Source organism: Hemitrygon akajei, chromosome 19, assembly GCF_048418815.1.
Source record: "Hemitrygon akajei chromosome 19, sHemAka1.3, whole genome shotgun sequence".
In the NCBI taxonomy this organism is placed as follows: Eukaryota; Metazoa; Chordata; class Chondrichthyes; order Myliobatiformes; family Dasyatidae; genus Hemitrygon; species Hemitrygon akajei.
In genome coordinates this window covers 19,982,622-20,008,920 of record NC_133142.1, presented here as the reverse complement: position 1 = coordinate 20,008,920, position 26,299 = coordinate 19,982,622, and the positions used below count along the sequence as shown (strand labels likewise).

Here is a 26,299-nt window from a genome sequence, read left to right as displayed (position 1 = left end):
TCTCCATCTTCCTCTGGTGCTCCCCTCCCCCAGGCCTCCAGCCCATTATCCTTTTCCTTCTCCAGTTCAGTATCCCTATTGCCAATCAACTTGCCAGCTCTTAGCTTCATCCCTCCCCCTTCTGTCTTCTCCTATCATTTTGGATCTCCCCCTCCCCTCCCACTTTCAAATCTTTTACTATCTCTTCTTTCAGTTAGTCCTGACGAAGGGTCTTGGCCCGAAACATCGAATGTACTTCTTCCTATAGATGCTGCCTGACCTGCTGCGTTCCAGCAGCATTTTGTGTGTGTTGCTCAACCTGTTTCACTTCTCTTGAAAGTTATAACTGCGGTTCTGCAAATACTGTAGATTGTAGATCACCAATTCGTATATTTCAACAGCTTTGCAAAGTGTTTTAAACAGTTATAAAATAGCCCCTTACTGGATCCTAGAAGTTAATTCAAATATTTGTAACAGTCACAAAAGCCCATCGTGTGTTTCCATTCATCAAACAAGAAATGATCAGCAAACAGTTTGATGATTCAACAACCTGTAATGTAAGGAAGCTTTCTTGTAGACATATACATCCAATGTCTTTCATCTACTTTTGTTTCAAGTTTTCAAATTATATCTTCACATGAACTACAGTGGTGCGAGAAAGTTTGTAAATCCTTTAGCATTTTCTCTATTTCTGCATATATATGGCCTAAAATTCCTCCAAGCTGATGTGTTGGACTAATCAACAGTTACCGGAAACATTTATTATTGTACGGGGAGTGGGGGGGGGGGGGTCACACCATTTACTGAAAGCAAAGGTCCACATAGTTTTTCCAGCAAATATATGTAATATTGGATTTTTTTTCTGAATAAATAAATGAAAAAGTATAATGATTTTTGTGTTACTTGTTCAATTGGATTCTCCTTATCTGGTTTTAGGACGTGTGTGAAGATCTGATCACATTTTAGGTCATATTTGTGCAGAAATAGAGAAAATTTTATAGGGTTCACAAACTTTCTAGCACCACTGTATGTGAAACTTACTGTTTCTTTCCTATTCCTATGTTCCAGCTCAGTCATTTCCATCAGCTTTAATACAAGTATAAGACCAAGAGTCTTTATTTTATAATTCACTATTTTCTTTACATGTTCAGTACTCTGGAGATGTTCTGTACTCTGTGCTGGATTTAACTCAGATTAACAAAACGTTCAATGTAAGGCTCAAATCAAATGTGACTTCATCCAAGAGCAATCTTATCAACTGATTATACAGTATTACGCCTTTGCCTTTGAAATTAGCAGTGTGATGCATGTTATAACATAAGTTCTGCAGAAAAGCTGAGTATCTATAATGCGATGGAGCAAGTGGCATGAAGGTAGAGACAAATTAACAGTGATATACCACAAAAAAGTACACATCCTGATGAACTAACTCCATTTATGAATACATCTCTGCTATAGAATGTGTAAAATTCTTCACCCAATTGAAACCTAAATGACAATTGTGTAATAGCCAAGACAAACATTACAGAAATACGTAACTAATGGACAGATTATCCTAGGAAACAAAAAACTGCTGATGCTAAAATCTGAAACAAATGAAGAAATGCTGTAAGTACTCAGCCAGTTCAGAAAGTTGCCAGATGTGGAAAGAGAAACCAATTAATGTTTACAGTCAAGATCCTTCCTCAAAACTGGGTAAAGAGTGCAGGGGTTACAGTTTTCAAAATGGAGCTGTGGTGATGGAGGGAGAGAAGTAAGGAACAAGACAAAATACTACATGGAGCAACACACACAAAATGCTGGTGGAACGCAGCAGGCCAGGCAGCATCTATATGAAGAAGTACAGTTAATGGTTCAGGTAGAGACCCTTTGTCAGGACTAACTGAAAGAAGAGATAGTAAGAGATTTGAAAGTGGGAGGGGGAGGGGAAGATACAAAATGATAGGAGAAGACAGGAGGGGGAGGGATGAAGCTAAGAGCTGGAAAGTTGATTGGTAAAAGGAATACATAGCTGGAGAGGGAGAGGATCATGGGACAGGAGGCCTAGGGAGAAAGGAAGTGGGAGGGGAGCAGCAGAGGGAGATGGAGAGCAGGCAAGGAGTGATTGTGAGAGGGGCAGAGAGAGAAAAAAGAGAGAAAAGAGAAAAAAGGGAAACAAATAAATAAGGGATGGGGTAAGAAGGGGAGGGGGCATTTACGGAAGTTAGAAAAATCAATGTTCATGCCATCAGGTTGGAGGCTACCCATATGGAATATAAAGCGTTGTTCCTCCAAACTGAGTCTGGCTTCATCTTGCCAGTAGAGGAGGCCATGGATAGACACATCAGAATGGGAATGGAACGTGGAATTAAAATGTGTGGCCACTGGGAGATCCTGCTTTCTCTGGAGGACAGAGCATAGGTATTCCACGTCTCCCAGTCTGCGTCGGGTCTCACGAATATATAGAAGGCCGCACCGTAAGCACCAGACACAGTACTGTATATCACACCAGCCGACTCACAGGTGAAGTGTCGCCTCACCTGGAAGGACTGTCTGGGGCCCTGAATGGTGGTGAGGGAGGAACTGTAAGGGCAGGTGTAGCACTTGCTCCGCTTACAAGGGTAAGTGCATGGAGATTAATTTACATGAAACACATCATAAGAAATTCAAGTACAAAATAAGGGAGACATTTTAAAGAAGTAATCTAAGAAAAGGAGATAAATATGATAATGACAAACAATGAGAGGGCAACTTAACTGAAGCTGGAAAATTCAATGTTCATTCCAGAAGGGTGCAAAGTTCCCAGGCAGAAGATGTAATTCCTCAAGTTTACAATGGGCCTCACTGTAGCAGGCTACGGACAGATGGGTTGGAATAGTGCTATTGGAATAGAATTAAAGTACCATGCAATAGGAAGCTAAGGACTGAGTGCAGCAGCTCAGCAAAGCAATGACCTAAACTGCACTTGGCTTCTCCAATGTACAGGAAGCCAGCCAGCTAGTCCTGACCTAAAGTTAAGGCTCTTGATCTGAAATGCAGCTGATTGTTCTCTTCGGTGTGCCTTTGTTCTGATGTTAAGAGTCAACACTGAGTCCAGTGGCAGAGTAGGAGCTATGACAGCATTTGACTTACAGGTTACCTTTGTTTTCCACACATTGCAATATTTGCATGGAAGTCAAAGTCAAAACTCAGTTTGTCATATGCACAAGTATGTGTCTACACAGGTGTAGTCAAACATAGAACAGTACAGCACAGGAACAAGACCTTTGGCTCACAGTGTTGTGCTGAACCTAATAAATTAGCAAACAAATGGCCAACTAAACTAATACCTTATGGCTACACAATGTTCATAGCCCTCCACTTATTCACATTCATGTGTCTATCTAAACACCTTCTAAAAATCCTAAATGTATCTGCCTCTACCACCACATGCAGGCAACACATTCCAGGCACCCACCACCCTGTGTAAAAAAAACCTGCCTCCAACAGCTCCTTTAAAATTGACTTTAATGTATGCTCTCTGGTATTAGACATTTCAACCCCAGGAAAAAAAAACTGCTGTTTATCTACTTCACCTATACCCCTGATAATCTTATAAACCTCTATCAGATCTCCTCCCAGACTCCACCACTCCAGAGAAAACAACCTAAATTTGTCTAATCTCCCAATCTGTCCTCTGATTCAGGCAGCATCCTGGTAAATCTCTTCTGCACACTCTCCAAACCCTCAACATCCTTCCTATAATGGGGTGAGAGGAACTGTATGCAATACTCCAGATGCAACCTAACTAGAACGTCATAAAGCTGCAACCTAACTTCCTTACTTTTGAACTCAGTGGCTCAACTAATAAAGGCAAGCATGCCATATGCCTCTTAACCACCCTATCAACCCACAAAGCCACTTTCAGGAAGCCCCAAGATCCCCCTACTCATCAATGCTATAACAGGTCTTGCCCTTAACTGTATACCATCTCTTTATATTTGACCTACTAAAGTGCAACACTTCACATTTGGCTGAGTTAAGTCCATCTGCCATTTCTCTGCCTATATCTTCAACTGATCTATATCCCGCTGTATCATTTGTCATTCATCACGCTATCCACAACACCACCAATCTTAATATCATCTGCAAATTTACTAACCCACCCACTCACATTTTCATACAGGTCATTTATATACATCAGAAACAGCAAAGATCCCAGTACAGATACCTCCAGAACACCACTAATCACAGACCACCGGCACAAATAAGTCCCTTTGACCATCACTCTCTATCTTCAATGGGCAAAACAATTCTGAATCCAAAAGGCCAATTCACCATGGATCCCACACATCTGAATCTTCTGGATGAACCTTCCATTAGGGACTTTGTCAAATGCCTTACTATCCATGTAGACAATCAATCACCGTTGTCACCTTGTCAAAACACTTGATGACACGTGACACTTAGTGTGACACGACTTGCCCCGCACTAAGTCATGCTGGCTCTCCCAAATTAGGCCATGGTTTTCTAAATGCTGATAAATCCTGTCCCAAAAAATTCTCTCCAGTAACTTCCCTACCACTAACGTGAGACTTGTCACAGTCTATATTTTCCAGGATTATCTCTGGTTCCCTCTTAAACAATGGAGCAACATTAGCTACTCACCAGTCCCCCAGGACCTTGCCCATGACTAGAGAGGACACAATAATCAATCAAACTTGTCACCTTGGTTAAGGCCCCAGCAATCTCTTCATCTACCTCTCTCAATTACCTGGGGTATATCCCATCAGGCCCTGGGGACTTACCACCTTAATGCTCTTTAAGAGACCCAACATCACCTCCTTCACTTCAAAATGCCCTAGCATATTAATACTCTTGGCAATGATTTCCCTGTCCTCCACATCATTCTTCTTGGTAAATGTGATTTGAAGGACTGCACCCACATCAAATGTTCTCTCCTTTATCCTTGAGTGGTCCCGCCATCTCTCTAGTTATCCTCTTACTCCTGACAATGGAAAACTTATTTGTTGCAGCATAAGCACAATAAAAATATAAATTAAAGATAAATTATACACAATTTTTTTCCGGGAAAGAGCACAATTAAAATAAAATCTTGGCCCACTGTAGTTCATAACATTGCTATACATATGTAGTTATTAAGGTTAAGTAGGTTGGTCAAGAACAGAATAGTTGAAGGGAAACACCGGTTCTTGAATCAGGTGGTGTGGAACTTCAGGCTTCTGTGTCTCCTGCCAAATAGTAGCTGCAAGAAGATGGTGTGGCTTGGATGGAAGGAATCTTTCATGACAAGATGTTGCCTTCTTGAGGTAGCACCTTGTTACACTACCAATGATGGGGAGAAATGTGCTCATGATGTATCGGGACAAGAGCACTACATTCTGAAGCTTCCTACATCCCTGCAGATTCAAACTATCATAGACTATAATGCAACCAGATAGGATACTTTCAATATTACATCTGTAGAAGTTTGTTAGGGTTCGATGAAATGTTGAACCTCCTTAACCTTTTAAGAAAGATGCCAGTACACTTTTCTTGTGATTGCAGCTACACAATATGCAAATAAACAAGAATTTAAAGCTGCTGATCCTCTCCACAAATGCTCCCCCAAAGTAGAGTGGTGCATGTCTGCTCTCCTTTCTAAAAAAAAACATGCTCAAGACATGGACAATGATTTGTTGAGAGTCACTGATCAAGGAGAGTTCAATATGGCCCAATGATTGTTATATTCAGTCTAAAATGTGTTTGATAAACAACACCCTTTTTTGAAACAGTTCAACATAAAACTCTTCTATAATGCATGCGATTGCACCTTTTCATTCCAACACAGCAGAAGCAAATCTTTTGAGACAAGCTTCTATTAATTTTATGAGTATTTTGCAGACTCAATTAAGAACCTGCATCCCGCTCTCTCCACCCTGTTCTCACCCAGGATTCATTAAATAGCCCAAGCATTAAATCATGCAGCAAATAAAGTACCTTCATCAGGCTGAGGAGAATTACAATTCTCTTGCCACATACAAACTCAATGCTAATCTACTTCCTGTTTCAGCTGCAAGATTTGCTCCCTCTACAACTCAGTTGTGTTAAAATATAATGTGTACCTTAATTAATGAATTGAATATTATTACGATCAAAAACTTCAAAGATTTAACATTTCATTTGTTGGCTCAAATTTTCAATGAAGGAGTAATATTGGTGTTTTAATTCAATAAATTTCATGTTCATTTACTGTTTTCAAAAAGAAAGCCAATGCAAATGATTTTCCTATCCATAATTTCATCAACGTGCAGATGTCCTTCAGTTACTGTTGAAATTAAACTGTTGAAAAATATCCAATTATCATTAAAAACACTCACCAGTATTTACTTTGCCTCTATTACTCTGAAACTATCAATCTACACTCAGTGGCCACTTTATTAGGTACCTTCTGAGTGTATGCATATGTATGGTCTTCTGTTGCTGTAGCACATCCACTTCAAGGTTTGACGTGTTAACCACTCAGAGGTGCATTTTAGCACACCACTGTTGTAATGCACGGTTATTTGAATTACTATTGCCTTCCTGTCGGCTTTAACCACTCTGACCATTCTCAAAGGTTCAAAGATTCACTTATTATTAAAGTATAAAACTCTGAAACTCTTCAATTCTCCAGGTAGCCATGAAGCCAAATAAGAAAAGAAAGGCTGCATGATCATCAAACCCCCAAATCACACCTACCTACATAAAAAAACTAATAAAAATAGATCAGACACATCAACCCCCAAATTCCTCCTCCGACACAAAAAATGAACAAAATGGATCAGGCACATTGGCCCACAAATCCCTCTTCCCACACAAAAAAAAATGATATTGGGCAAAAAAAAAGAATATAAAAGCTATAAGACTGAAACAGAAGTGTCTATAGTCCAAGTCCACATCCAAAGTGCACAAAAAAACCTGGGCAACACTCTCTGGGTGCAGCAGCAGGCCTTCCGCTCAACCGATCAAAAGGCAAGCAGCTGCAGCTCACCCTTTGCACCCACTTTGATGCTCCAATCTCCCTTGTCGCTTTAATCAGCGAACAATGGAAGCTATAATCAGTAAAATGGAACCAAACATCAGCTTACACTCCATCCTCCAATCTGCTTATTAGTGCCCCTTATGCCAGTCAGGATGCACAAATGCTCACACTCGCCAAAAATCTGGGTAAGAAAAGCAACAAAGTATCTTCGCACATTGCTAAAGCAATGCCTTTGAAATGAAAATAATGTATCATACCTACAGTCACCAATACAATCAAGAGTGAAATACAATCACCACCAATCAATAAACAAAACAAAAACAATGTTATTTATCCATTAAAGGAAGAAAACCATAAAAAACATATCATTCATTCTTTCAAGCCTGTTCCACTATTCAACAGGATCATGACTAATCTCTATCTTAATTCCATCTATTATCCTTAGTTCCATAACCCATCAACAGTCTTGCCAGACAAAAAATGATAAAATGAGAACTAACAGAGTATAATGGTATATAATGCAGCTACTGTGTTCTGGTAGGGTTGGGAATGTTTAGGGTGATAAATGGGGTACTAATCAAGCCAGCAGTTCTTTTTTCACCCCCTCGATGGTGTTGAGCTTCTTGAGTTTCTGAAACTTCACTCATCCAAGCAAATGAAGATATTTCATACACTTGCGCCATAAAGATGGTAGAAAGGCTCTGAAGTGCGAGTCATTGCCCACAAGATATCCAGCCTTATGACTGTTGTTGTGGCCACAGTAGTTATGCAGTTGATGTACTGGAGTTTCTGATTAATGATGATGGTGGGAAGTCAGCAATAATAATGCCATTGAATGTCAAAGGTAGGTGCTTATAGTCTCCTGTTCAAGAATATTGCCTCATTCTTTAGTGATGCAAACGTTATATACCACTTCTCAGTATAGGCCTCAATCTTGTCTCAGTCTTGCTACCTTCACAGTACCTTCTTTGCACAGAACCATTGTAATCTTTTCCCCTGAGGCCTACTGACCTCAGTTTACTAGAATTCCACAATGCCAATCTTGTTCAGATACTTCTTTGATGTCATGGATGATCAATCCTACTTCACCATCGTGATTAGGTCTGGATATGAGTTATCGTATGGAAACCAAAATTGAGTGAGCAGGTGCCACTTGATAACAGTTGATTTGAGAGCAGGCTGATTAAGCAGTCATTACGTTTCCCCTTATTTTTAGTAATGGAGGGCGATATTCTACAATGTTACAAATAAAGATTTAGAAGTTTTAATAAATCAGCGTACCCTGAACATTTTTTAGTTGGGATGGGAAAGGGAAAGCGGTCAAGATCATCATTGCAAATTGTCTCTTTTAACCTCTTTCCTCCTTCAGCAGCCAGTCTCAGTCAATTGGAAAAGGCTGAAGCGACACTAGCTGAACCAAATACAGACAGATGAATTAACCTTACTCATTATATGGACTGGAGATATTTAAGAAATGTCCCCAAAGCCCCTTTTGTTAGCACCCATAGCTAACTCTGTATTTGTGAAGTCAAAGCATTCAGGAACATTGTATCCTTCAAACAGACAGACAGACATTCTTTATTGATCCCAAGGGAAATTGGGTTTTGTTACAGCCGCACCAACCAAGAATATCGTAGAAATATAGCAATATAAAACCATAAATAATTAAATAATAATAGGCTAATCATGCCAAGTGGAAATAAGTCCAGGACTAGACTATTGGCTCAGGGTGTCTGACACTCCGAGGGAGGAGTTGTAAAGTTTGATGGCCACAGGCAGGAATGACTTCCTATGATGCTCAGTGTTACATCTCGGTGGAATGAGTCTCTGGCTGAATGTACTCCTGTGCCTAACCAGTACATTATGGAGTGGATGGGAGTCATTGTCCAAGATGGCATGCAACTTGGACAGCATCCTCTTTTCAGACACCACCGTCAGAGAGTCCAGTTCCACCCCAACAACATCACTGGCCTTACGAATGAGTTTGTTGATTCTGTTGGTGTCTGCTACCCTCAGCCTGCTGCCCCAGTACACAACAGCAAACATGATAGCACAGGCCACCACAGCCTCGTAGAACATCCTCAACATCGTCTGGCAGATGTTAAAGGACCTCAGTCTCCTCAGGAAATAGAGACAGCTCTGACCCTTCTTGTAGACAGCCTCAGTGTTCTTTGACCAGTCCAGTTTATTGTCTAACAACTTGGATCTGCATCCCATCACAAATCCTGCTTAATTTCTCTCCACACATCCCATCTCTGCAATTTAAATTATATTTAGTTTTTCATTCATCCAGTTCTTGTGAAGTAATACTGCCAGACCTGCTAAGTTTGTCCAGTATTTCCTGTTTGAATTCCATATTGTCAGATTTGTAATCAATAACAGATTACAGTTACAAAAAAATGTTGCTCTGACATTCTAGAATTCTAGTATTCACCAGAATTCAGAAGGCTGAGGGGTGACCTAATTGAAACCTAACAAATGTTGAAAGGCCTCGATAGAGTGGATGTGGAGAAAGTGTTTTCTATGGTGGGTGAGTCTAGGAACAAAGGACGCAGCCTCAGAATAGAGAGATGTCCTTTTACAACAGACATGAGGAGGAAGTGTTTTTGCCAGGGAGTGGTGAACTTGTGGAATTTGCTGCCACAGGTGGCTGTGGAAGTCAAATCTTTACTATTTAAGGTAGAGTCGTTAGATTCCTCACCAGTCAAGGCATGATGAGATACAGGCAAAGGCAAGAGATTGGGGCTGAGAGGGAAAATATATCAGCCATGATGAAATGGCAGAGCAGACTCGATGGGCCAAATGTCCTAATTCTGCTCCTAATTATGGTCTTAATGGCAATAAACAAACATCTCTTTTTATAGCACAACATATTAAATGTTCCAGATTTTTTGATAACTCCAGAAAGTGTGCAGGATCATGAGCTAATTAGGGGTTAAAAACTGCAAATCAATACCATCACTACCAGCGCCAGTGCTACAGTGGTCCAGGTGAATAAAAAAAATGTAACCCAGGGGTCTGGTTTAACTCTCCTCCTGCATGCCCTTGTTATTGTTCTTCCTTGAACATGGAGAAAAGTGACAACAGAGATCAGTTAACTTCTTTGAAATCATGGTCTCAGTATTTATCTTCATGTATTATGCTTCTTCAAACTTCACCAGGCACATAGCAATTTCTTTTGAATTCAAACCCCTCTATTAATTGACTTAATTGTTAACTCAACTATTTTATCATACAAATCTAAATGATATAGCAAGATACATTCAGAGCACTACAATCCACTTGTAGTTATTTTGTACATATAACTTATCCAGAGTTTTATACTTCTGCTGATAACACTAAACTGTAATCACTAAATTCCTGATAATAATTTGCAAAATATCTTGATATTTATTTGAAGTCATAATAAAGAAACCCAGAGGAAATCCTGAACAAGAGAAATGTTTCCATTGCAGTATCTTCACAATTCAAATCTCAGCGCTTACAAGCAATAATCTGTGCTTAACTCTCCACAATTACTCAATAACTGTAAATATGTACAAAGAAACAATGCCATTAAAATGAAACTGAAAGTATTTCTGTTGTTCAAGACTTCTATTGGTGTTAGATATATTCTATGAAAAATATATCATGTATAAATATAAAAAATAAAGAATGCAATGCCTATCAGTCTAATTAGATCCTATCTACATCCTGACCGTTTAATTTCAACATCAGATTAAAAAATACACCATTTCTATTTACATCATGAGCACAAATATCCACAACCTCTTCATTTTCTTTTAACACAAATTCTGATTGTTGGGCAGAAAAGAAATTTTGTGCCCATTGATGATATATCTATGAACAAAATTGGCACTTCATTTACTGAACCATACGCTCAAGAGAAAATTATTCGCCACGTGATTAGAAATATTTTCTAACCATTAAAAATACTAATCTTTATCAAATTGTTCATTCCCTAATATATTCTTACTATCATTTGATAATAAAGGTAATACAAAAACATAAAACATTCTGGACTCGTTTACATTTTATATAAACTCAGGTCTTATTCAGTACGCTCACAAACATTCCCATTAGAAAACAAAACACCAACACTGTGAACATTGCACCATTTGAATATTTTGAAACAGCTAATCTTGTTACCACATGCACACACACACCAAGGTCACCATAGCCTGATTTACTGGTTAGATTAGTATGTGAATATATCAAAACATATATGCACTCAATTAATACAGCACAATATCAGAATTCAGTCTAAGCATCTTGTTCCAAAATATCTGAGAGAGGTAAAGAAGAAACACACTTATTTCATTAGGTAAATAACTGAAGATGAACTTTTTTGTACAACTCTTATCACCTCCTAGCTATTAACTTAAAAGTATCAAGAAATGAGAGAAGACAAGGGAAAGCAGAAGAAAACTGGCAATGTTACAATTCATGTGAGCTGCCAGGTTGGTCTGGTAGAATAGATGAACATAAACACCCAGCTATGTTAATTAATTGGTTTGATCAGAGTATGAGGAAGGTCATTCCCAGTATCTACAGCCAATAACCCTCAGTAACAAAATAATATCACTGGGAGGACAGGGGCAGAGCTTAACTTCTAAACCATGATAGAAAGGAATATTTTTATATCCACCAATCATAAGTTAAATAAGGTATCGTATAAAAGGGAAGAAGAGATTGTTCACTGGCCTTGCGTCCCTCACATAATCCTAACCACCATGGAAAGGCCATTTTAAAATGCTTTCAAAGCCTTGAAAAGTATTTGCTGAAGAGCAGGAGGTTTACTGCCACTAGGAAATCATTAATTTCAAATGTCCTGGAATCTCCATCCTATCCTGAAAATTCACCTAACAGAAAAGAACTGTTGCTCTTGTTCCTGTACAAATAATTCAACTCTAACAGCTGTACAGCTATTTTACACCAATGAAATTCTGAAAAATAGTCACTGGCATGTTCATGTGGATACATTCAGAAAACCCTTCTTCTGCTGCTTCCAGACTGGCAAAAAGCATATTAGAACAAACTTACAACCAAGAGTTGAAGTCAGTTCTGCACAAAATAGACTGAAAAATAAAAGTATGGATTTGAACAGTTGTTTGAAGTATCCAAACTAAGTTCATAACAGATTGTCATTTTTAACATCTGTGATGTTAACAAGTGCCAGGCACCAGAAACTTAACATCAGATAGTTCAGGAAGTTTGGTATGGGCCCCCAAATCCTAAGAACTTTCTACAGGGGCACAATTGAGAGCATCCTGATTGGCTGCATCACTGCCCGGTATGGAAACTGTACCTCCCTTAATCGTAGGACTCTGCAGAGAGTGGTACAGCCCAGCACATCTGTAGTTGTGAACTTCCCATGATTCAGGACATTTACAAAGACAAGTGTGAGAAAAAGGCCCAAAGGATCATTGGGGACCTGTGTCACCCCAACCACAATCTATTCCAGCTGCTACCATCCAGGAAAAGTACCACAGCATAAAAGCTCCGGGACAGCTTCTTCCACTAGGCCATCAGACTGATTAACTCACGCTGATTTATGTGTATTTCTATGTTACATTGACTGTTCTATTTATTATAAATTACTATGATTGCACAATACACATTTAGACAGAGATGTAACGTAAAGATTTTTACTCATGTATGTGAAGGATGCAAGAAATAAAGTCAATTCAATTCAATGAAGAAACCAACCAAATGAATACGGTGTCTCCAAGAACAGGTCAGTGACTGGGGCATCATGCGATGAATCACCAATTGAGCTCCCCAAAACCTTTCTACTATCTACAAGGCACAACCAAAGACTGAGATGAAATACTGTATACTTGCCTAGATGAACACAACTCCAGCAACACAGGCGGCTCAGAAGTATCCAAGACAAAACAGCTATGATCACTACAACCACTCAAACAATCAGCTAAATATTCACATTTACTATCACTAAATACCATGGCTGGTAAGTGTTCACAACCAATTAAATTCACCACAGTCAATCACTAACTTTACTTCAGCAATACTTCTGAAACTGATGGCTTCTGCAGCTAAAGACGACAAAGGCAGCAGATGCTTGGGAACACCATTACTTGAAGTGTTTCCTCCAGGTCACATACCATCCCAAGGTGGAATTACACAAATTCCTGAACAACAAGATGATCGACTTTCACTGGAAAATTCACTGCAGTACAAAACACAAGTAAGGATGGGTAATAAAAGGTGGCATTGGCAGAAATCATCTCATCCCATAAATAAAGTGAAGGCAATGCTTTCAGACTAATTATGAACAAAATCAAATTTAAAAGGCAACTTGAAATAATTGCCATGTCCTGTCGAAAAGCTTTCTGCACAAGCACAGTGCAATAGACGAAGCACTCCTTTGACAAAAAGCAGGACAAATCTATTCTGGCTAATTACGGCCCAATCAGTCTTTTCTCAGTGATCAGCAAAGTGATGGAAATTGTCATTGACAGTATTTTCATACAGTACTTACCGACCAATGACCTACTCACCAATAGCCACTCTGGACCGCTCAGCTCCAAATCTCAACTCTACCCTGGTCCGAGCATGGAATAAAGAGTTGAAATCTTCAAGTCAGTTTGATTGCCCTTAACATCAAGGCAGCACTTGACTGAGTGTGCATTCTTGGTGCACTTGTTAAAACTGCATTCAATGGGCATCAAAAGGGAAAAAAAACACTCTAGAGGTAGAAATCATACTTCAATTGTTCCAACTTTAGCTATTATTGCTGGTGTTCTTTTCAACATAACTGAAGTCCAACCATCTTCAGCAACTTCAACAATAATTTTAGTCCCCTCAAAAGGGTGGAAACAGGAATATTCACTGATAAATGCACAACCTTCAAGTCCAGGACAAAGCAACCAGTACCAGATCAAGCACCCTGAACATTGATTCCTATTACCACCATTACACATTGACTGCAGTTACTCATCCAAGCTATTTGAGCCACCACTTCATTTAGAAATATATCACCAGTCCTTCATCAGTGCTCAATCAAAAGCTTATGGAACAACTTTTCCAATAATACTGTGCAAAAAACACAGCGACTTCAAAATAGTGCAGAAAGTCAAAGGCAATGGGAGATGGGTAATAAATACTGGCCTTACCAATGATTTCAAAAATGAATAAAAATCTCATAAAAAATAAACTATTCAAACATCATGTATTTGGTGCCGCTTTGATATTAATTCTACAAATTGAACATTAATTACTACATTTCAGAAATAATATTCAGTGCTTAACTTTGAAATTCATCGTTCAACTTTAACAAAGTATTTCGAATACGCTAACCAGTTCAAAAGATGACCTTGTAAAGATCTGCTCAAACACAATGACACAAGTTGCTGACACGATAGTTTCACTACAATTCACTGTGGATTTTCCCCAATTCCAAACACAGATTTAAACAAGAAGATGTTTCTGTATTCAGGTGCAAGAAATTAATTTGTATCAATATTGAAAAGTATAACAATTTTTACTGCACAAATCTATAATACAGAACAAACAACTAAACTTTGTATTACATGCCCTTCTAACTTACGTAAGATTTTCAGTACATGGAAAAATCACAGTATAAAAACCAAGCTTATCCTCAGCAGGCACAGTAATTTATCTTTAAAATGTTCTTGATGATTGGATCTTATTTATAAATCAGTCTTCAATTCCACAAAGACCAGAAAGCAAAACACCTTTTTGTGAAAATTAGGCAACTATATTAATCTTTCTTTAAAGAATGATCCTCATAATGCTTCTCAAAAAAATTAAATAGATGGAAGTAATTAGAAAACTCTTACCAGATCATGATTGGTTGAATTAGAGTCATCTTCAGGGAAAGGTATGTAAATAGCTAAGGCCACACAGTTGGCAAAAATAGCAATCAATATAAAGATATCAAATGGCCTGTATGTCCAGTTAAGGAAAATTTCTCTTAATAAGAATCTAAATACTTAACATATACCAAATGATACACATTCAGGTCTGACAGATAATCTATCTTTTAGTTACTATAATACTTTCATAGAAAACACATCACACTCTATATTAAGATTCTCCATTCTATTTGAAAAGCCATTAAGATAGTAATTTAATGAAAATTACTTCACGGAATATATATAAAGGAAACTAATCTTCAGTTAATTAAAATTAATAATAATTTATCATGAAACAATTGGACATTATTACAACAGTTAACAATTTTAGCAATTTCATACTTTATAATTTACAACAATAGAATATGCAACATTATCTGCCAGCTATGTTTATAATTTAGTTATATTTATTGTTTTTAATTACTTTGCAGGGTAACATCTGAAAGTATGAGCTGTGACAACTTCTTTATATCTGCTGTGCAGTTTCACAGCACTGTGTATTTCCATACTGAAATAGAATGATTGGTAGAGTGACATAACCAGGACAACTGCTTTTGGACTTTCTTTAATTTTGCATATGCTGCTGCCCGCAACTATTCTGAAGTTGGTACCAAAAGTAACAGCAAGCACAATTAACTTGGACATCATGGCAACACACACAAACTGCTGGAGGAACTCAGCAGGCCAGCCAGCATCTATGGGAAAGAGTAAGCAGTTGACATTTTTGTCCAAGACCATTCATCAGGACAAGATTCTTGTCTTAGCCTGGACATAATGTTGAAAATTTGCTAAAATCCATTTTATTTTGCAAAAGAAAACTAAACATTGTCAATTTATTATGAAAGTAAATATTTCTTTGATCAAGGTTGCATAGCTACTAAAAGCAAAGTCACGATAGTGACATTACTGCAGCATTTAGGATCATATTTTTGTGAGGTTCTGAAGGTCAAGTGACATTTAAATAGTATTTAACTGTGTTTTATTTACTTTAAATTAGGTTCTGTTTAGTTTGTTTTCGAATGCAATGTATACATCCAAAAGTTCTCTGATGCTTAAATCAATCAAGTGTGCTGTGGGTGTGGAGTCATGTTATATCAGATCAAGAAAGGACGACAGATTTCCTCATGATAATTCAGTGGTTCACCATTGGCAGGAGCTCCTGTTCTTTCATCTTAAATACCAGATTATGAGGAGTATAGGTAGGGTAAATGCACGCAGGCTTTTTCCACTGAGATTGGGTGGGAGGACGACCAGAGGTCATGAGTTAAGGGTGAAAGATGAAAAGTTTAAATGGAACAGGAGGTGAAACTTCTTCACTCAGAGGGCTGTGAGAGTGTGGAATGAGCAGCCAGCACACATGGAGCATGCAAGCTTAATTTCAACGTTTAAGTTTGCGTAGGTGCATGGATGGTAGGCTATGGTCCCACTGCTGGTCATTGGAAGTAGAGTTTAAATGGCTTGGCATGGACTAGATGGGCCAAAGGGCCTGCTTCTGTGATGTACTTTTCTATGACTCTAACCAAATTTAAATTTCAGAGCTAACATGGTGGGATTTGAATTCAGGTCTCCATCTTAATGTGCCAGACCTCTGTGTTAGTGTATGGTGCCACTAAGTTTCATATACGTGATAGTTTGAAGCTTTAGTAAAAGTTAATTTGAAATGGTCAGACTGCTAATAAACATTTCAATGTCAGGAAAACCATAATAGCTAATTGTATCTGTGAATTAAGCTTGTCAAAAGATTTATTTTGTTAATACAGTATTGTAATTAGAAAAACCAGTAATGACCATAAATGCAAAGTTTTAGTGATGCACCTTTGGTAGTATGTTTGAAGTCACCTTCAAATAAATAGGTCACTGTAATTATTTCCTGTGCAGGTGTAACTAGGCCCTATAGAAATACCACAAAGATTCCTTGTTGACTTCTGTTCACTTAATTTATATTGATTTTCCTTGTTTTAGATAGTATTATTTGTTGTGGCTTGTGAAAATTGTTGAATTTTTCCTGGTTTCTCTTGTGAGTACTTCAGCTGAGATTCTAATCCTCAAATGTACAAAGTCTGACATTTGCTCGTATTCTATATGCAATATGCAAATCCTGTGATGACCTTGCAGGAACACAATCAAAAATTGAAACACGCAGCTAATAAATTTTCGCGGTGTTATTTCAGAGACCTTGTGTACATCATTCGCGTGCTTTTGAGTAGAGGAAAAGGATACTTCCATTCTACTATACTAATACAGGCCCTTCTAATAGGATTGTTGAGATTTAAGCAGAAGAGGGCACGGGCTGGCCTGTTATTCGCGGTACTGCCTTGCTGTTTCTTGCTCTTGGCGAATTGCTGGCGTTTTCTTTGGGCTGCTGTGCTGCTGGGTTCCGTGGAGTTCATGGTTGCGGCAGCTTTAGCTTGCCTGGCCGCCTCGATCGCAGCTTGCCAGGATAATGGTGCTGGTCTTGATGGTTCGGAGTTTGATACGAGACCCGGTCCCTCGCTAGGTAATGCGAGTCTGTTGCTGACATAATTTACTCCTGTAATTGTATTTTTAAAATGTAATCAGAAATGAGAGGCCTTTCATGTTTAAAACATAAACTCTGTAAGAGATAGAATAGACTTAAAACTCTAAAAATTATACAGTGGACCTTTAAATCAAGAGCAAACATAACCGAGAAACCATCAGTTTGCAAGAGTCAAATTAATTAAATACATCAAAAACTGCAATAATAACTATACCATCTTAACAGCTGTGATCATAACTAGGTTGCAGATACATTGTCAGCCGATTTCAGTGGGGTTTCATGCACTCTTTCAATCGGAAACAAACATTAAGTGTATTTATTTAAACAGAGGATTGCGTATGTATCTTTCTGCCACATTAACTGTCACACTGCATGCTTCAGTGATTGCATTTTATTTGATTTAACTGATGTCTGCAATTTCCAGAAGCGGAGTTTCCGCCGGTCAATATACTATATTTCATTCTGAAATATCTTTTATCTACATTTTCAAAGTTCTAAAACCCAAAATAGTGTTTACTGATGGACATATTATCATCTGCCGAACTCGTATAATGATGCTTAGCCAAATTTTGTTGACCCAAAATGATGAAACACTTTATTCCTCCGTTGTAACCAGGATGTTTCGTGAATCAAAAAAAAACCTCCGGTAAATGCCAGATGTATTAATTAAAACCTTAAGTCATTACACCTCTAGCATCCTTGATTGTGCGACTGTTATCACTCTATCCACAGGATATTTACCTTGGTATGGTTCTCTTAATTCATACATTCTCGCCGCCTTAATATGACATCAAAAAATGACTATAAGCGAAATGGCGAGATGGTGCTTCATCCCCCGACCCCCATGGTAGTGAAATAAGGCGTCTAGTTCGTTCCCCTTCGCTTTTCATCCAACATCGTTGTAACATCCGGGCCGCGGCTGTGCTTCAGCTCACTGATTTCATCGCTACCCCTGCTCTGTGCTCCCATATGGCGACTCCACTCGACACCTCCCTCGCCGTCTCCCGGAGCCCAGCCCCGCTGGCGCTCGCTCGCCTCGCCTCGCCTCTGCTGCCGCCGCCTCGGGTGCCGCCGGCGTGACTGTGACACGGAGCGAGCGACCGAGCGAGCCGCCCGCCGAACCCGAGCGCGAGCCGATTCACCGAGTGGGGAGGGGGGGGGAGGGAGATGGGGCGCGAGGTGAGGGCGGGGCGGGGGGAGCACGTGCATCATTGTTTACATGGTGGATGGAGGCGCGGGGGAGCGCGTTCTCGCTCGGCACCGTCAAGCAGCGGGGGCGGGGGGGGGAATTTGTCAACCACCCCCCCCCCCCCGAGGAGGCAGGGAGCTGGCAACCAGAAATAACAGCTCACCCACCCCACCACTGATCACCAGGCGCTCGGACGATGGCCTCGACGCACTGGCACCGAAGAGGATATAGGTACCGTGAGAACCATCCCGGTGACACTTTATATAGAAGGTTGTGGGAAAATGGGGGAGGGGGGGGGAAGATAGGCTGTCGTTCCTCAGAACTCATCCTCCCTTACGGGAGATAATTCGTCTCGGTAGACTTTCATCATTGCCTGCCTGTTTCAGGAAAAGAAATAGGATGTATACCTTGGGAAATGAAATTAGCATTTCAGGTGAAGGGGTTCTCCAACATTATTCAATTGGAGCCATCGGAGACGAGTGTTTCAGAAGGAAATCGTCACCTTTGATGTACCACCGAGGTCTGCTTTCTCAAGGGAACATTGATGCTTCCCCATCCACACAACACCTACGTATTTGAAGATTAAATGAAAAGCTTCTAATGTCGTACTGTATATTGAATGAACCCTTCCCTGCTGATGAAGGCTAATACAAATCCCATCCGCACCCAGCTTTTTCCTGAATATCAGCAATAATGACTTCTTGGGCTCTGGTTGCCTCAGCCTGGAAATACTGACTTTTACTGTGGTGTAGTTTGCAGTTCTGTGTGCAACTTTGTAAAGCCTAGTAAATTATCAAGTAATGATTCCATTGCAGAATATATATTCTCCATCTTTGAACGTCCTGACGGATGTCTAAAACGTTAAGTATGAATGTCTAAATTGGGTGTCTAGTTTGCTGAATGATGGCTCTAATCCACAGTGCATCATCATTCCCCACCCCCACAGCTCAACACATTCCAGTCTTTTTTTCCCTGGGATTCAACTGGGATGGCTGCCAGCACCACTTCCATTTGATCTTAATGACTTCTTGGCCAGCTCCCTGCCTGAGACTGCACAATATGTGTACACAGATTACCAGTCTAATATAAATGAACCCCAAGGCAACCTGTGATTGAGTTTTATCTTTGCAGGGCAAAGATGCTGATAGTATGCAATTTCTATTCCTTTGTTTTATTAGTTTTCAAATAACATCTTGGATTAGCTCTTTATCTCGTTGCTATTTCTGAGACCTTGCTGTGCACAATTTGCCTGCTACATCGCCCTAAATAGTAGCTAGACTTCAAAGAACAGCTTACTTGTAAAGTGCAATGAGGTTGTTAAAACTTTTCATGTACATCTATACTTATAATGTAAGTTATTCTGTAGATTTAATCTATGACTAAACAAAACATCTAGCCTTTAAAATTACTTCATTAATGATACTATCTAAAATAGCTTACCAATTACATCTAAAATGCAAATTAATGTTTTTTCTACTTACCTACAGCTTATTATTTTAGGATTTCCTTTTATTAGCTTTGTCACTAGTTTAGATTTATGAAACCACATAACATTTTCCCCTGCCCTACCTGGCTCCTCTTTACCATGTGAACCCTGTCCAAAAGGGTGCCTTCTAGTCTGAATCTTCTTTCTCACTCTCTTCCATCCACCCTGGTTTGTCCCTCTTGGTCAATAATTACCCCTTACTGAACAGTTGATTGTTAACATGTTTGTCAGACAATGCTGTACATAAATTGGCTGAATCATCTCATCCATTGCCATATAAATTTTATTTGATTGCAACTTGGAGCATCTTGAGATCATGAAAATCTTTCTCTACCCTTTTACCCTTTTGATCATCCACTGCTATCTTCTGGTCTCCATAATTCACAGTATTATTTTGAAACAAGGATGGGATGAAAAGTTAATTCGTGTCTGTATACATGATTCAGTTCACTTCACTGCTAACCCACTTTTCATTTAAGGATTACAGTGCCTATTCACTTTAATGCCACAAGAGATTGGCTGGATAATAATCTTTTATCTGTGTATAATTCTTATTATGTAAAACTTATGCCGAGGAACAGTCATATCTTATTAGAACATAGTTATTGTTCACTTTTGTAAGATTCTATATCTGTTAGATATCACTGTCAAATGCTGTTAATCTCTTCAATTTCTTGAATCACCCACTACCTAGTCTTGTAGGTAAAGGATATCGTAGCCTAACTTTGAGATATTTACAATCCTTCTCTAGGCGAGTCATTACACTGTCAAGGAGATTCAAATGCTTTAACTGACCAAGTTTCTGCATTGTAAAAAGAATGTTGAATAGGGACTTCCACTGTTAATACTGTATCTACCACTACTTTCACCAGCCCACTATATTAACACTACATAAAATTTCCACACCATTCTAGACCTCAACTACCAATTCCATTCTACTCACCCCTCATTCTACATATGATCCAAGCTGCTGTTTACAAACCAAAGTATTGCCCATGCTATTTGCCTTGCTATCAATTTGGATTTTACAATGCTTTTTGGTTTCTGCTGATGTGAGAATAGATTAGTGGTATTACGCATTTGAAATAATGATCTTAAGATACAAATGTACATCCCACCATAGCAGCTAAGATTTCAAATAATTGCATTAAATAAAGTTGAAATAAGAAATATCAATAGTGGTGAGCAAGGACTGTTAGCTTATTCCCCCAGGCTGAGAGACTACTGAACTCACTCCCACCACCCAGGTCTCACCACATCTGAACCATCAATAGCATTACACTCAACACACACAAAATGCTGAAGGAATTCGGGAAAAATACAGTCGAAGTTTCAGGCTGAAACCCTTTCGCAGGACTGCTCTTTTTCCATAGATGCTGCCTGGCCTGCTGAGTTCTTTGGGGGGGGGGGGGGGGGGGGGGTGTGTGTGTGTGTGTGTGTGTGTGTGTGTGTGTGTGTGTGTGTGTGTGTGTGTGTGTGTGTGTGTGTGTGTGTGTGTGTGTGTGTGTGTGTGTGTGTGTGTGTGTGTGTGTGTGTGTGTGTGTGTCTTGAATTTCCAGCATATGCAGATTCTCTCTTGTTTGTGAGTAGCATTACACTGTTTACTTTTTAACTCATGGTGTTAATGCACCTTTATTTATTAATTTATTTGTGGTAATATTACTTCTTGTGTTGTATGTGAGTTATATGTACAGTGTTATGCACCTTGGTCTGGAGGAATGTTGTTTGGCAGAATACATTTATACTGTTGACATGACAATAAACTTAAACTTTAAATCAACGAATTTTTAACAAATTGCATCTGATTTGCTAACATTCTTTAGGGAAGATAAATTCCTATTTTTACCTATTCCAGACTATATTTGAATCTAGACCACAAGAGAATTATGACTGTCTCTTTTATGCTTTTTGAAATAACAAAACAAGCCACTCAGTTCAGGTGAAACAAAATATGGGGTATAGCACAATAAATGTTTAAATTGCGAACTTTATAACTTAAGACTTTCAAGCCAGCCTAATTTGGTACAGGATGAGGAAATCTATTAAGACGGGCATGATGTGTGGCAAATTAAATGACAAGGGGAAATAGAACATTGGGAAAGTAAGGAGCTGCATCCCAAAATATGCCTGCCATTCACTGGATTATCTGAAATGTATCTTAGAAGAACAAATCAAGACTTGCCAGCAATGTTACACTTGCAAGAAGGGAATTAAACATAAAGACGGGAGAGAAAAAATTAAGAAAGAATGAAATGAAGGATAAAACAAACAGCAAAGAGCAGAGAAACAAAGAGAATAAGAAAAGATTGATTTAACTTGTGACCTACTATGAATGATGTCATGACAGATCAATTAAATTAGAATATTCGAGTTGTACAGCATTGAAGACAGGCTCTTTGGCACAACTTATCTATGAGAACCAAGTTGCCTAATTGAGCTACTCCCATTTGCCTGTATTTGGCACATATTTCTCTATATCTTTTCTATTCATGTACCTGTCCAAATGTCTTTTAAACGTTGTAATTGTGCCTCTGATACCACTTCTGTATACAGACCACCCTCTTTATGGAAAAATTGCCTCTCAATCCATGCTAAATCTTTCCCTTGTCATTTTATGCCTATGCCCTCTAGTTTTGGAACCTCTACCCTGAGGAAATGACTGCAACTTTTCAGCTTATCTATGCACGCATAATTTTACAAATCTCTATAAGTCACTCCTCACCTTCAATGCTCTGGGGGAAAGAAGTCCTCATCTATCCAGCACCTCGTAACTTAAATCATAAGTCCCGATAACATCCTTGTAAACCTTTTTTGCTTTTTCTAGTTTGCTGACATTCTCATTATAGCAGGGTGACCAGAAATTTACACAGTATTTAAAATATGGGCTTACCAATGTCATCTACAGCTGTAAAGTGACATCCTGACTTGTATATTCAATAGCCTGTACCATGAAAACAAGCTTACCAAATGTCTTCTTTACCATGCTGTCAAACTGTATCATTACTTTGAAAGAACAATGTAGCTCCGTCCCCTCGGTCTCTGTTCTAAACACTTCCAAGTGCCTTACCAATTACTGTGCAAGTTCCACCTTGGTTTGCCTTACTAAAATACTATACCGCACATTTATCTGAATTAAACTCCATCACCCATTTCTCAGCTCACTGGCCCAGTTGGCCAAGATCCTATTGTAACCTTGGATAACCTCCTTCACTGCCCATTGTACCACTAATTTTAGTGTCTTCTACAAGCTTGCTCACCATGCTACCTTCTGTACATTCTCAAGTTCATGTTTATTTTCATTCAGCCATGCACCTGTATACTGCCAATTGAAATAATGTTCCTCCAGACCTGGGTCCACAACACAGTACATATAACTCACGCACAATACAAAGTAATATTGCCACAAATAAATTACAAATAGCAAAATATACTCCAGAAGATTAACATTTAGCATATGGTACATTTAAGACATAAGTTAAAATGTAAACAGTATAATACTAGCGGTGCTTCATAAGTGATGAGTCCTGCGCGGTGTATCCAGAATACCGGCCATGTGACAGATGCACTGCCACCTGGCTGGTCGGAGGACACACCACATGCCAATCAACATTTGGTCCCTCCCAACTAATCAATGCACACCTAAATTGTTGGTCACCTTAATTGGATTATCTCGCCCAGCCCCATGCTATAAAAGGTGAGACTTGTCCCTGGCTCACTCTTTCTTACAGACCACCTCATTGAAGGTAAGTGCATTGATTTATGTTTGGGAAGGTCTATCGTTTGTCCTGGTAAGGGAGCCGCAGCTATCCAAGGTCAAGGGGGATAGCTGTCGTAGTGCTTTTCCCTTGTTCTTTGTTTGTGTAACCGTACCCTGTCCCCACACCGCTTCCTGTGTATTGTAGTTGCTTGTGTTGACCTGACTTCCCCTTGTAAATAAATTCCTTATTATTAAAACTGTGTGTGTCCAGGCCTCTACTGTTGAAACTCAAAGAACCAGTTATTTCCATCACAACATTTGGCGCTGCGAGCAGGGTCTCATAGGTTTTGGCTGGACACAAGCACAGGGGATAATGTTCTGGAATAAGGGGAAGAAAGCCAGTGCAGGCTCCCAGGATAAGATCCCCGGGTGGGCTGATGAAAGGGAGGGATTTGAGAGTCTGGCCAGCATGCTGGTAGACCACGGAAAACCAGTGGACTGGTCTGAGCAGTTAGAGCCCCGTGGAGAGAAGCTGGGCCATCATGTGATCTCCCTCCTGAAGGAATCAGGGTTCCCCAAAGCCAAGGGGAGTCAAAGGGGTGCCTTCTGGTTGTTTGCATCCCTGCTGAGATGCCAGGTTAGAATTACTGATCACCTGCAGCACTTGTGTGGTCAGAAGGACAAGGAAATTGAAGACCTCAGTCAGCGTTGTTGCACGCTGAAGGAAGCAGCACAGGCTGCCCAGGCCCGAGCCAATGACCTTGAAGTTAGGGGAACTGAACTTGCCTGTCGCCTCATAAAACTTCAGCAGGCCAGGGCAGCCCGTCGGTCTGGCTGGCAGCCGGACCCATTAAAGATTCAAGCCTTAGTCCAGTGTGGCGACAAGCTGAACGCATGGCTGGGGGATGGGGACATCTGGCTGGATAGTGACGACGAGGGGGGTGCCCGAGGAACCAAGGTCCCACAACCACCCTTCCCCCTTCTCACCTGAGCTCCAACATGCCCGACCCGTCACCATGCGGTCTCAGGTTCACCGCAGGGAGGAAGGGAACGAGGGGGAGACAGATGGACCTTCCCCTAGTCACTCCGAGACCACAGAGACCCGGGACTTCTCCCCCAAGGAGCTGACCCAGTTGGCGGATCGGTATCGCCAACGACCAGGCGAGTACCTGGCCGCCTGGCTGCTCTGGCTGTGGGACGAGGGGGGCCCAACCTCAGCCTCTCCCATCAGGAGGCAAGCGCCCTGGGAAGCATCTCTGTCCAGCAGAGCATAAACAATGCGTTGCGGGCGCCACAAGCAGAAATCCACGATGGCACAACCCTGTGGGATTTGGTAGTGACCGCGGTACGAGCTCGCTATCCCACACTTCTGGAGTGGGATCTACACAGGCGCCCGCAATGGGGTACGGTCAGTGAGGGCACCCGGGTTATCAGGGAATGGGCACTGGTCAACGGCACCTATCAAGGTGCCTGCGACCGTAACTTCCTTGAAAACACACGAGTGATCGGTGGCCTAGCGGGATACTTGGTCACTACCGCATGCCCCGATCTGAAGTCGGTAATCCTGCCCCTCATAGCACCAGCCAGCGGTAGGACCGTACAGGATGCCATCACTCTCCTGGAGGGATTAGACTATATGCAGAGGGGGGCACCTGCGCAGGTCCGGAAGACCGAGACAAGGGCCCTAGACACTATCCCTCTCAGATATACACGCTGGCAGCTGTACACGGACCTGCTGCGTGCAGGGGTGGATTGTAACCAGATAGATGGCATCCCCACCCCCAACCTATATGCCCTGTGGAAGGAGCATTGCAGGGGGAAGACTACTTACAAAAAGACCACCCACACCGAGCCACCCTCTGCACCTCCCCTGCCTGAAACTGTCTCGAAGGCCCTCGAAGCAGAACTCAGACAGCTCGTCAGGCAGGAAATGTCCCACCCCCACCAGCAAAGTGCCTCACCCCCGGCGTAGCAGCCCTCTTCCCCCCTCCCACAGGATGAAGGCCAGGGCCCCCGGCGCATTTGCTCTCTCGCCCTTTCCTACCCGGGGGACCTGAGGCCACATATACCCGTCACAGTACACTGGGGAAAGGGAAACACACAGAGGTGTATGGCGCTTGTCGACACAGGTGCCCAGCACACCATTATCCCAGGCAATCCTGCCTTATGGAGGGGTACGGACATGCAGATAGAGGGATTGGGGGGCTCCCTGTTACCAGCTAGGGAGGTCACCCTTCGTCTAGCCATAGGCAACCATTCCCCCAGACGTGTACAAATCCTTATTGCTTCCTCCCTGGAATGTATCCTCGGGATCAATGTTTTAAAGGGACAATCACTTGAAACAAACAGGGGCAAGTTCACCTTCGGCATCGCGCGAGCCACTATTGTCATCGGGGCGGCTAAGTGGGAGCCAATTGTTATCCCCTTTCCTCCAAGATCATCTGTAACAATCAGTACGGAGTGCCGGGGGGAGCGCCAAGAAATCGCAGACTCCATTCAAGCCCTGTTACGGGAGGGAATTATTAGAACCGCTGCCTCGCCTTTCAATAG

The 26,299-nt window shown here is 40.7% G+C and overlaps 1 protein-coding gene across 6 annotated transcripts in view; it reads right to left on the bottom strand.

Annotated features, from left to right (window-relative positions):
- The window catches only part of LOC140741801 (voltage-dependent L-type calcium channel subunit alpha-1D-like), a 351,948-nt gene extending 333,501 nt beyond the window's left edge, over positions 1 to 18,447 (bottom strand). For all 6 annotated transcript variants that reach the window (XM_073072200.1, XM_073072201.1, XM_073072202.1 and 3 more), the window contains exons 1-3: positions 18,119 to 18,447; positions 17,080 to 17,389; positions 14,785 to 14,890 (exon numbers count right to left, since the gene is read on the bottom strand). In XM_073072200.1, the coding sequence (XP_072928301.1) occupies positions 14,785 to 14,890; positions 17,080 to 17,389; positions 18,119 to 18,146 (444 nt within the window). In that variant the 5' untranslated portion in view covers positions 18,147 to 18,447. The remainder of the gene's footprint in view (positions 1 to 14,784; positions 14,891 to 17,079; positions 17,390 to 18,118) is intronic.
- Positions 18,448 to 26,299: the final 7,852 nt, after the last annotated feature.